The sequence below is a fragment of the Bufo gargarizans genome, unplaced genomic scaffold (assembly GCF_014858855.1).
Source record: "Bufo gargarizans isolate SCDJY-AF-19 unplaced genomic scaffold, ASM1485885v1 original_scaffold_1831_pilon, whole genome shotgun sequence".
Classification (NCBI taxonomy): Eukaryota; Metazoa; Chordata; class Amphibia; order Anura; family Bufonidae; genus Bufo; species Bufo gargarizans.
Genome location: NW_025334536.1, coordinates 149068 through 161616, shown reverse-complemented (window position 1 = coordinate 161616; position 12549 = coordinate 149068). Strand labels below are relative to the sequence as shown.

At 52.1% G+C, this 12549-nt stretch overlaps 2 protein-coding genes across 3 annotated transcripts in view; one reads left to right on the top strand and one right to left on the bottom strand.

Annotated features, from left to right (window-relative positions):
• Positions 1-2241: 2241 nt before the first annotated feature.
• MRPL33 (mitochondrial ribosomal protein L33) lies at positions 2242-5108 on the top strand. The gene is made up of 4 exons (XM_044274579.1): positions 2242-2368; positions 2903-2921; positions 4662-4768; positions 4902-5108. The coding sequence occupies exons 1-4, from the start codon at positions 2347-2349 to the stop codon at positions 4949-4951; spliced, it is 198 nt and encodes a 65-aa protein (XP_044130514.1). The 5' UTR covers positions 2242-2346; the 3' UTR covers positions 4952-5108.
• A 2738-nt stretch (positions 5109-7846) lies between these two features.
• The window catches only part of RBKS (ribokinase), a 41376-nt gene continuing 36673 nt past the window's right edge, over positions 7847-12549 (bottom strand). For both annotated transcript variants that reach the window (XM_044274578.1, XM_044274577.1), the window contains one exon: positions 7847-8184. In XM_044274578.1, the coding sequence (XP_044130513.1) occupies positions 8008-8184 (177 nt within the window). In that variant the 3' untranslated portion in view covers positions 7847-8007. The remainder of the gene's footprint in view (positions 8185-12549) is intronic.

Genomic DNA, 12549 nt, shown 5'->3' with positions numbered 1-12549 from the left:
ATGAGCTGGTTTACAGTTTAGATTGTGAGCTCCAGTGGCCAGTGTGGTACCAACGTGAAAACGTGGAATGTGTCGCTGCCATATCGTGGAGGGGGGGGGGCGCACGACTTCCCGTCGCCATCGCACGGGACGGCCGTGAAGTCCTGCTCTCAGAATAGCAGATCCGTCAAGAGCAGCTTGCTGACTGTTTCCAGAAAATGAAGTGTGGAAAAAGGAGAATGACGAAAAGTTGCTGGGTTGCTGACGGTCACAGGATGGCACCTGCTTGCTGACGGTCACAGGATGGCGCCTGCTTGCTGACGGTCACAGGATGGCGCCTGTTTGCTGACGGTCACAGGATGGCGCCTGCTTGCTGACGGTCACAGGATGGCGCCTGCTTGCTGACGGTCACAGGATGGCGCCTGCTTGCTGACGGTCACGGGATGGCGCCTGCTTGCTGACGGTCACGGGATGGCGCCTGCTTGCTGACGGTCACGGGATGGCGCCTGCTTGCTGACGGTCACGGGATGGCGCCTGCTTGCTGACGGTCACGGGATGGCGCCTGCTTGCTGACGGTCACGGGATGGCGCCTGCTTGCTGACGGTCACGGGATGGCGCCTGCTTGCTGACGGTCACGGGATGGCGCCTGTTTGCTGACGGTCACGGGATGGCGCCTGCTTGCTGACGGTCACGGGATGGCGCCTGCTTGCTGACGGTCACGGGATGGCGCCTGCTTGCTGACGGTCACAGGATGGCGCCTGCTTGCTGACGGTCACAGGATGGCGCCTGCTTGCTGACGGTCACAGGATGGCGCCTGCTTGCTGACGGTCACAGGATGGCGCCTGCTTGCTGACGGTCACAGGATGGCGCCTGCTTGCTGACGGTCACAGGATGGCGCCTGCTTGCTGACGGTCACAGGATGGCGCCTGCTTGCTGACGGTCACAGGATGGCGCCTGCTTGCTGACGGTCACAGGATGGCGCCTGCTTGCTGACGGTCACAGGATGGCGCCTGCTTGCTGACGGTCACAGGATGGCGCCTGCTTGCTGACGGTCACAGGATGGCGCCTGCTTGCTGACGGTCACAGGATGGCGCCTGCTTGCTGACGGTCACAGGATGGCGCCTGCTTGCTGACGGTCACAGGATGGCGCCTGCTTGCTGACGGTCACAGGATGGCGCCTGCTTGCTGACGGTCACAGGATGGCGCCTGCTTGCTGACGGTCACAGGATGGCGCCTGTTGCTGACGGTCACAGGATGGCGCCTGCTTGCTGACGGTCACAGGATGGCGCCTGCTTGCTGACGGTCACAGGATGGCGCCTGCTTGCTGACGGTCACAGGATGGAGCCTGCTTGCTGACGGTCACAGGATGGAGCCTGCTTGCTGACGGTCACAGGATGGAGCCTGCTTGCTGACGGTCACAGGATGGCGCCTGCTTGCTGACGGTGACAGGATGGCGCCTGTTTGCTGACGGTCACAGGATGGCGCCTGCTTGCTGACGGTCACAGGATGGCGCCTGCTTGCTGACGGTCACAGGATGGCGCCTGCTTGCTGACGGTCACAGGATGGCGCCTGCTTGCTGACGGTCACAGGATGGAGCCTGCTTGCTGACGGTCACAGGATGGAGCCTGCTTGCTGACGGTCACAGGATGGCGCCTGCTTGCTGACGGTCACAGGAAAATGTTTGGAAAAGCATAAAAAAGTGAAAAAAATCATTAAACCTACATAAAAAACTAGACATAATCGGCATCGCGTTGTCCACTGCGACCCGTTCACTTTATCCAATATCCAAGGCGTAAAATTGTTTAAAAAAAATGTAATTGCTGTTTTTTGGGGAATTTCACCTCCTGAAAATTGCAAAAAAAAAAAGATTAAAAAGTAGATGTACCGTAAAACGGCGCAAATGAAAACTGCAACTTTTTCCCACAAGAAAAACATAAACGCGCCCTTGTGCGGCTGTCAGTGGAGGAATGCAAAAAGTTATGGCTCTTGAAATGCAAAAATGAAAAAAATAAAATAAAAAAAGCTGCGCCCTTACAGGGGTTGTCTTGTCCCATAATAAACTATTATCCCCTATTCCAGGTTTAATCAGCGCACAGCTACAAAATCGGCACAGATTCAGCACTTCTGACAGCTGAGGTTTTGTGACACTGCATCAGAGGAGGTGAATGCGTCAGTGTAATGACCCGCAGTCCCCTCCTCACACTGCAGGGGGCGCCCGCTCCCCAGTCACTAGAGGGTGCGGATGATGGAGGCGGCCGCCATTTTGTTGGAGACCAGTCTAGGAGGCGCTGCTCTGTCTGTGACCCGGAAATAAAGGGCGGAGGAGCCGGTGATCGGGTGTCGTCCTTGGGCTGGAGATCTGCAGACATGTTCCTCACGTGTATAAACTGTGAGCGTGATGATGGGAGAATAGGGGTAGTAGTGGAAGGGAAGGGGTGTGGTAGAGGGGAGGTAGGGGTTTATTGGGGATATTAGGGGGGTGTCATGTCATTGAGGGGATATGTGGGTTAGTCGGGTGTCCTTATGGGGTGTGGGGGGTTAGCGAGGTGTCCTTATGGGGTGTGGGGGGTTAGCGGGGTGTCCTTATGGGGTGTGGGGGGTTAGCGGGGTGTCCTTATGGGGTGTGGGAGTTAGCGGGGTGTCCTTATGGGGTGTGGGAGTTAGCGGGGTGTCCTTATGGGGTGTGGGAGTTAGCGGGGTGTCATTATGGGGTGTGGGGGTTAGCGGGGTGTCATTATGGGGTGTGGGAGTTAGCGGGGTGTCATTATGGGGTGTGGGAGTTAGCGGGGTGTCATTATGGGGTGTGGGGTCATTTAAACGATGTAGGATTGTAATGATGTGGATGATGGGGGTAGTAGTGGGTGTGTGGGGCTCCTGCCGGTGCTGTAATCTTCTCTCTTCCCTCCCTCCTCACCCGGAGCAGTCGCCAAAGGAAAATCCAAGTAAGTGCGGCTCCTGTGCAATGTGTCAGTGTGGGCAACCTCACCCCATAAAACTAAGCCCTCAGAGACCGACACATGAGGGGCGGTAGAATATAATACTGACACTCACCTCTAATAGCTGTCATTGTTTACTGAAAGCAAGCAGAGCTACTGAAATCTCCCAGAATTCCCTGCCCTTTCAGTTTTTGAATAGAGTGTGTTCTGTGCATGAAAGTGTCGTCTGTACGTCAGAATAGTGAGTGCAGCTCTGGAGTATAATACAGGATGTAACTCAGCATCAGTACAGGATAAGTAATGTATGTACACAGTGACTCCACCAGCAGAATAGTGAGTGCAGCTCTGGAGCATAATACAGGATGTAACTCAGGATTAGTACAGGATAGGTAATGTATGTACACAGTGACTCCACCAGCAGAATAGTGAGTGCAGCTCTGGAGTATAATACAGGATGTAACTCAGGATCAGTACAGGATAAGTAATGTATGTACACAGTGACGGCACCAGCAGAATAGTGAGTGCAGCTCTGGAGTATAATACAGGATGTAACTCAGGATCAGTACAGGATAAGTAATGTATGTACACAGTGACTCCACCAGCAGAATAGTGAGTGCAGCTCTGGAGTATAATACAGGATGTAACTGAGGATCAGTACAGGATAAGTAATGTAATGTATGTACACAGTGACTGCACCAGCAGAATAGTGAGTGCAGCTCTGGAGAATAATTCAGGATGTAACTCAGGATCAGTACAGGATAAGTAATGTAATGTATGTACACAGTGACTCCACCAGCAGAATAGTGAGTGCAGCTCTGGAGAATAATACAGGATGTAACTCAGGATTAGTACAGGATAGGTAATGTATGTACACAGTGACTCCACCAGCAGAATAGTGAGTGCAGCTCTGGAGTATAATACAGGATGTAACTCAGGATCAGTACAGGATAAGTAATGTATGTACACAGTGACGGCACCAGCAGAATAGTGAGTGCAGCTCTGGAGAATAATTCAGGATGTAACTCAGGATCAGTACAGGATAAGTAATGTAATGTATGTACACAGTGACTCCACCAGCAGAATAGTGAGTGCAGCTCTGGAGAATAATACAGGATGTAACTCAGGATTAGTACAGGATAGGTAATGTATGTACACAGTGACTCCACCAGCAGAATAGTGAGTGCAGCTCTGGAGTATAATACAGGATGTAACTCAGGATCAGTACAGGATAAGTAATGTATGTACACAGTGACGGCACCAGCAGAATAGTGAGTGCAGCTCTGGAGTATAATACAGGATGTAACTCAGGATCAGTACAGGATAAGTAATGTAATGTATGTACACAGTGACTCCACCAGCAGAATAGTGAGTGCAGCTCTGGAGAATAATACAGGATGTAACTCAGGATTAGTACAGGATAGGTAATGTATGTGCACAGTGACTGCACCAGCAGAATAGTGAGTGCAGCTCTGGAGTATAATACAGGATGTAACTCAGGATCAGTACAGGATAAGTAATGTATGTACACAGTGACTGCACCAGCAGAATAGTGAGTGCAGCTCTGGAGTATAATACAAGATGGGATTCAGGATCAGTACAGGATAAGTAATGTAATGTATGTACACAGTGACTCCACCAGCAGAATAGTGAGTGCAGCTCTGGAGTATAATGCAGTATATATAATGTATACATACAGTGACTCCATGTCTTATGGATACGATTAATCCCCTCGGTGTCTCCGCTCAGGGTGGTCCTGGTACAGATGATGAGTGCGGCCGGAACGGGATACAGGTTCAACACTCGGAGGAACAAGCTAAAGGACAAGCTCATCCTGAGGAAATACGACCCTGTTGGTCAGTATATTATTGGGGGGTGTTTATCTGGATACATTGTTGCAGTCAGGTGCCGGTCTTCGCAGCGACGCCAGATACGGATACAGGCGGCGGTCATGTGTCTATTTCTGATCCCTGTTTCTGTCTCTTGCAGTAAAACAACACGTCCTGTTCCATGAGAAGAGGAAAATCCGCAGCATATAGTCACTGCGCGGAGAAAGGACCCTGAGGGGGCAGGGGACACGCCCGGTGTATGTGACCCTGAGGACTGTGTCAGTGGGGATGGGGCTGTGCTGCAGAGCTGGGATCAGTAATGCTGCTCCTGAGAAGTTCATCAATAAAGGACGTTTCTACCTTTGTACAGATGTCCCGGGCCGTCGTGCTGGAGAACCGTCTTTCCGGGGCTCGGGGTCATTTCATACTTCTCATCCTTCAGGCGAGGATTCGTGTCGCCCGCAGTCCCAGGCTTTCGCCCCCCCGCAGGGCACTTGCAGTAATGTTACATTATACCTCACCCTTCAGCTTCTTACACACAACCGTGTGTATTTTGCGGTCCGGAAAAAAAACTGATGACGTCCGTGTGCATTCCGTATTTTACGGAACAGAACAGCCGGCCCCTAATAGGCCAGTCCTATCCTTATCCGTAATGCGGAGAATAATAGGACTCGTTCTATTTTTTTGCGGAACAGAAATACGGACAAACGGAAAAGGAATGCACACGGAGTAACTTCCGTTTTTTTTGCGGACCCATTGAAGTGAAAGGGTCTGCAAAAAAATAAACGGAAAGAAAATACATTTGTGTGCAAGAGTCCTTAGGGCTCTTGCACACAAATGTATCACATGACCCCTGAGGCGATCACATGACCCCGCCCAGTAACAAGGCGGAGCTTCTGCCGACGTCACATCCACGTCTTCCGTTCCAGAGAGCGTCACCCCCATTGGCGGCGGAGAATCCTTCCCTCCAGTCACAGTGTGTGCAGGCTTTACAGGGGGTCCGTACCCTCTATGGGGGGTAGGGACAGGCTCCGGAGTGGAAGCGGATGTGACGTCGGCAGAAGCTCCATCTTGTTTGCTGGTCTGGGTCATGTGACCGGAGCTCTGATCTTGGAATACAGACCACGAAGGTGAGCAAAGTGTATTCTAGGGTGACTGGTGGCCGCATACAGTGTGTACGGGGGGCAGTCCGCAGCCCCCCGCCGCTCAGCTCTGTCCACTGTGCTTCGCACGGGGCTGGTTACTGCACTTCAAATTTTGGTGCAAATTGAGCCACGGATTTCCTTCGCTGCAATGAATGACATCCACAGCTTTGCCGATAAAAATCCAATTTTGTGGAATTTCACTGCGGATTCCGCAACGGAACTTCCTGTACAAATACGTGATGTGTGAACTCTGCAGAAATCCCAGTTGTGAGGGTCAGGCCGAGGGGTGACCAGGAAGCTGAGCTATGAGCTGCTGTATGCAGAGCGCTCACACTGAAGACCTGATATGGAGGTAGTGACCGGTGAAGCTCTTCTAGTAAGGGGCTCATGCACATGAACGGGTTTTTTGCAGCCCGTATATGGAACCATTCACTTCAGTGGGGCTGCAAAAAATGGAAATGACTCCGTGTGCATTCCACGTCCGTTCCGCGAAAAAAACAAAACATTGTCTCATTATTGTCCGCGTTACGGACAAAGATAAGACTGTTCTATTAGGGGTCGGCTGTTCCGTTCCGCAAAATACGGAATGCACACAACAATGGCCGTGGGCATGAGGCCTAAGGGTACAATCGCACGTCATGGTCATGGTGCAGGGCGGTCAATAATTTAGGACTGCAGCGTTTACCTCCATTATTAAAAGGGTCGTCTCATCTTAAGCCACCAGTGACCGAAAGATGTAGTTTAGAATGGGCCCCGTAAGTGAAGAAGAGGGCACCGTGACTGCCCTCTCCATTCATTTCTATGGGAGTTCCGAAAACAGCTAAGTGAGCGGGTTAGGCCATTATTGGAAGTCCCAGAGATATAAATGGAGAGCGCACCGCAGAAGCGCGGCCTCGGCGCCATTCACTTCTATGGGACTGCAGGAGATAGATGAGCACTGGAGGGCGGCCGTGCACGCGCAGCTGCTCTCTAAAGCCTCTGTCACACGAGCGAGTTTTCCGCGCAGGTGCAATGCGTGACGTGAACACAGCACCCGCACTGAATCCTGACCCATTCATTTCAATGGGTCTGTGTATGTGAGCGTTTTTTTTATGCATCAGTTCCGTTTTGCGTGAGAATCGCAGCGTGTTCTATATTCAGCGCTTTTCACGCAGCCCTGGCCCCATAGAAGTGAATGGGGCTTCAGTGAAAAACGCATTACATCTAGATGCATCCGGGTGCGATGCGTTTCTCACTGATGGTCGCTAGGAGACGTTGTTTGCAAACCTTCCGTTTTTTTTTTTTCAAAACTGATTGCGCCCGTGTGGAAAAAACTGAAACGCTGCACGCAATTGCAGACACAACGGATTGATCTTGCTTGCGAAATGGTGCGAGTTTCACTGAACGCATCCTGAACCAATCTGTATCGCTCGTGTGAAAGAAGCCTAAACAGCGCGGCCCTAATTAGTTTCCATAGGGCGGCAGAGTACGCGACTGCGGCCGTCCTGTATGCGTCATATGGGGCAGAGACATGAGCAGACGGCGCGGTACATGCTAAAGTCCTGGGTAGCTACAAGTCATGTCACAATTAAAGGTAAATTCACACGGCGCAGGAATTGTGGCGACTGACGTTCTGGCGTTGTGGCGCACGGATGTCTCCATTCATAAGACGGGAACAGTCACCGAAACTGCTGCTGCAAATCCAGGGGCAAAATTACCAACCGTTTCGCCATCTTGTGTCAGATAGAAAAAGTCACTTCTACTTTACTGAGCTGCCTACAGATGGTGTGCGGTGTAATACAAGACACAGCCTGATGGGGTCACTACCGCTCCATCTATAAAATGCTCACTCCTGGATTATATAGCCACACACACAGTATATACAGCCGCTATATCAGTTTCCACCGTTGGGGGGTATTGCTGCTTAACTAGGCAGGATTCTAGGAAAGCTGGGTGGCCCTTGTAGAAGCTTTGCAGAGATGGACCCCACAGACGGTCACTTCTCAGCATGGTTTTATTCAGGCATTAGAAAAAAAATAATAACATGGAGGGTCTTCCCTGTGTCAGGGGTAACCCGCCCGGGCCGTCTCTGTGCCCCGTGGCATAGGTGGGTTTTATGACTTCCTTACATCGGTGCTCCGGTCACGAGACGATATCCTGAGGAAGGTCCTTCCGATAGGGATAGGATGTCTGCGTCCCCGCGGCCTGGACGCTCACTGACGCGATGTGATTTGACCTCTTCACCATTTCTTCCATGCTGAGCTGAGGACAGTGCGCTAGGAGGAACGCCAGCGCCCCAATAAAGCTGTCCCCGGCGCCCTGAGAGGAAAGAGACAGAAGGGGTCATGTCAAGAGGTCTGCCGCTGCGGACGCCAGGCCAACAATATCTGTGTCATAGGCTGGTAGAAAGGAGCAACCACCCTGTTACTTCCCGTAGGAAGACCACTTAAAGGGGCACTCCACCACAAACACATTGCTTTCCTAAGGCTACATGCACACGAACGTTGTTTGTTTCCGTTCCGTTTTTTTGCAGATAGGATGCAGACCCATTCATTTCAATAGGTTCGTTTTAGGCATTGTTACAATAGATCCGCAAAAAAAAAAATAATTGATGGTATACGGATGTCATCAGTCTTTATTTTTGCGGACCGCAAAACACATACAGTCGTGTACATGTAGCCTAACTCCACTGGACACTGGGCTTCACCCGACCCGCATTCTCCCATAAATGTTTTACAATGAAAACTTCTACAACTTTAATATATTTTGCATTTCAATTCCTCACCATTTTCAAGATCTCTGCTTGCTGGGGACAAAACTGTCTGTCTAACACCTCCTGTTAGGCTACTTTCACACTTGCGTTGTTTGATTCCGGCAGGCAGTTCCGTTGCCTAAACTGACTGCCTGATCAGGCAAACTGTATGCAAACGGATGTCATTTTTTCAGACTGATCAGTCAGAAAAATGCATTGCAATACCAGATCCGTTTTTTTCTTCTCATTTTTAAAGGTCTGCGCATGCGCAGACCGGAAGGACGGATCCGGCATTCCGGTATTTTGAATGCCGGATCTGGCACTAATACGTTCCTATGGAAAAAAATGCCGGATCCGGCATTCAGGCATGTCTTCAGGTTTTTTTTTCGCCGGAGATAAAACCGTAGCATGCTGCGGTATTATCTCCATCCTGATCAGTCAAAACGACTGACCTGAAGACATCCTGATGCATCCTGAACGGATTGCTCTCCATTCAGAATGCATGGGGATATGCCTGATCAGTTATTTTCCGGTATAGAGCCCCTGTGACGGAACTCAGCGCCGGAAAAGAAAAACGCAAGTGTGAAAGTGCCCTAAACCTATTACTCACAGGTGTAGGTTTGCTATAATTGTATCTAGTCCAGACAAGTTTGGACTCCAGGCTGATACATTGTAACAAACTCTGCTGGTGTATGTAGCTCACTGATGGATTGCCTAGACTGGATACAACTGCAGCCATTGTGCGTCCGCGTCCCGCTGGGAAGGGTTCGGACTGATAGAACAATACAGATAGGGAGTGACCAGTGATGTACATGGGGGGGTGCGGAGGATGCAGTGGGGGCTGGGCCCATCACTGGTATAAATGATGGTGGGGGCCCAGGGTCTTGCCTCCCTCTATAGCTGGCTGCACCCCGACTCGGTGGGGTAATAATGCTGGATTTCTCTACCGGCAGCTTCTCTCCCCCCTTGACATAAACCAGGGAGGCCCAACCTGAGGCCCTCCAGCGGTTGCAAAACTACAACTCTCAGCATGCTGGACAGCTTACAGCTATTAGGGCATGCTGCTAGTTGTAGTTTTGCAACAGGCAGAAGGTTGCACATCCCTAATATAAAACATCCACCTTCTGGCCAAAACAGCAGTCACTGCGCAGGTATCGCATGTGTATGACCGGCTCCGTACTCTGGAATATCCCCCCCCCCCCATACACATGTACACTAAGCCTGGCCAAGCAAGTGTTAATGGGGAGTAAGCCGCAGCCAGCACCGTGATTCAGGCGCACCCTCAGCTCTTCTCATCCTCTCCTGCTGTATTCAGTGATCTACACCGGAAAATTCCAGTAATCCAGAATCCGGCGGCAGTTTTTTTCAGATTGTTGGAAATTTCTACATCAGCCCAATCATTCCTGCCGGGCGCATGGCTTCCATGTTTGCAAGACTGACTCCAGAATGCTTCCCTGCATAAGTAGGCAGATCTGCCATTCAGGGGTCTTGGAAAAGCTGGGTGACAATGCCTGCCATGGCAGCCATATTAGTAGTCACCCAGCCTCTTCCAGAAGCTTTCGCCCCATGTCCCTCCCATTTATATAGGACACACGCCCGACCTATGGCATCCCCCAAATTGAGACTATAACCTACTTCACATCCCAATAATACAGACCCCCAGGGCGGGCTCGTCTCCAATACAGACCCCCAGGGCGGACTCGTCTCCAATACAGACCCCCAGGGCGGGCTCGTCTCCAATACAGACCCCCCAGGGCGGGCTCGTCTCCAATACAGACCCCCCAGGGCGGGCTCGTCTCCAATACAGACCCCCAGGGCGGGCTCCTCTCCAATACAGACCCCCTGAGCGGGCTCCTCTCCAATACAGACCCCCTGAGCGGGCTCCTCTCCAATACAGACCCTCAGAGCGGGCTCCTCTCCAATACAGACCCCCAGGGCGGGCTCCTCTCCAATACAGACCCCCAAGGCGGGCTCCTCTCCAATACAGACCCCCAGAGCGGGCTCCTCTCCAATACAGACCCCCAGAGCGGGCTCCTCTCCAATACAGACCCCCTGAGCGGGCTCCTCTCCAATACAGACCCCCAGGGCGGGCTCCTCTCCAATACAGACCCCCAGGGCGGGCTCCTCTCCAATACAGACCCCCAGGGCGGGCTCCTCTCCAATACAGACCCCCAAGGCGGGCTCCTCTCCAATACAGACCCCCAGAGCGGGCTCCTCTCCAATACAGACCCTCAGAGCGGGCTCCTCTACAATACAGACCCCCAGCTCCATTTAATAGAGACCCTAGATCAAACTCCTCTTTAAGGACTCATGCACACAGCCGTTCTGTGCATTGGGGACTGCAATTTGCGGTCCCCACTGCACGGGCAACATCCGTGAGGATTCCGCAGATGGATCCAGACCAATTCAACTTGAATGGGTTCACGGTCCGCCCGCACCGCAAAAAAGTAGTGCATGAGGCACGGACAGAAACCACACAGAAGCGCTCCGTACTGCTTCTGTAGGGTTCTGCGCCTCCGTTCCGCACCGGACCTTCCAGATTGCGGATCTATTAAAATGAATGGGTCCACATCTGTGATGCGGGGTGCACACAGCTGATACCCGCATATTGTGAAACCGCTGTTTGCGGGCTGCAATACAGGCACGGCCAGGCAATGGCCTTGTACATGAGCTATAATACAGACCCAGAGCAGACTCCTCATCAATGCGGACCCCAGAGCAGACTCCTCATCAATGCGGACCCCAGAGCAGACTCCTCATCAATGCGGACCCCAGAGCAGACTCCTCATCAATGCAGACCCCAGAGCAGACTCCTCATCAATGCGGACCCCAGAGCAGACTCCTCATCAATGCGGACCCCAGAGCAGACTCCTCATCAATGCGGACCCCAGAGCAGACTCCTCATCAATGCTGACCCCAGAGCAGACGACTCATCAATGCAGACCCCAGAGCAGACGACTCATCAATGCAGACCCCAGAGCAGACGACTCATCAATGCAGACCCCAGAGCAGACGACTCATCAATGCAGACCCCAGAGCAGACTCCTCATCAATGCAGACCCCAGAGCAGACTCCTCATCAATGCAGACCCCAGAGCAGACTCCTCATCAATGCAGACCCCAGAGCAGACTCCTCATCAATGCAGACCCCAGAGCAGACTCCTCATCAATGCAGACCCCAGAGCAGACTCCTCATCAATGCAGACCCCAGAGCAGACTCCTCATCAATGCAGACCCCAGAGCAGACTCCTCATCAATGCAGACCCCAGAGCAGACTCCTCATCAATACAGACCCCAGAGCAGACTGCTCATCAATACAGACCCTAGACCTGACTACTCATTAATGCAGAACCCAGAGCAGGCCCCTGTATAATACAGACCCCAGAGCGGGCCCCTCTATAATACAGACCCCCAGAGCGGGCTCCTCTATAATACAGACCCCCAGAGCGGGCCCCTCTATAATACAGACCCCCAGAGCGGGCCCCTCTATAATACAGACCCCCAGAGCGGGCCCCTCTATAATACAGACCCCAGAGCGGGCCCCTCTATAATACAGACCCCCAGAGCGGGCTCCTCTATAATACAGACCCCAGACCAGACTACTCATTAATACAGACCCCAGTCCAGGCTCCATTTAATGCAGATGACAAACCAGACTATCCCTAAATAAATAGAGACCGAGACCAGATTAGGCCCAAAATACAAACCCCACACAGACGTTGCGATGCTCGTCTCCTCTTCACTACGTGGTGCTGTAGGTGTCAGTGCAGGCGCAGGGAGAGGTAAGTGCATTTCATCGGGGTCCAGGTGACTGTAACTCTGGATTATTGGCCTCTTCAGGCCGCACTGGGATGATCAGACTCGGGGTGGGCAGTACACAGGTGGTCGGCTCCTGTGGGAATCTGCATCTTTCCCTCATGGCTGTGAGTGATC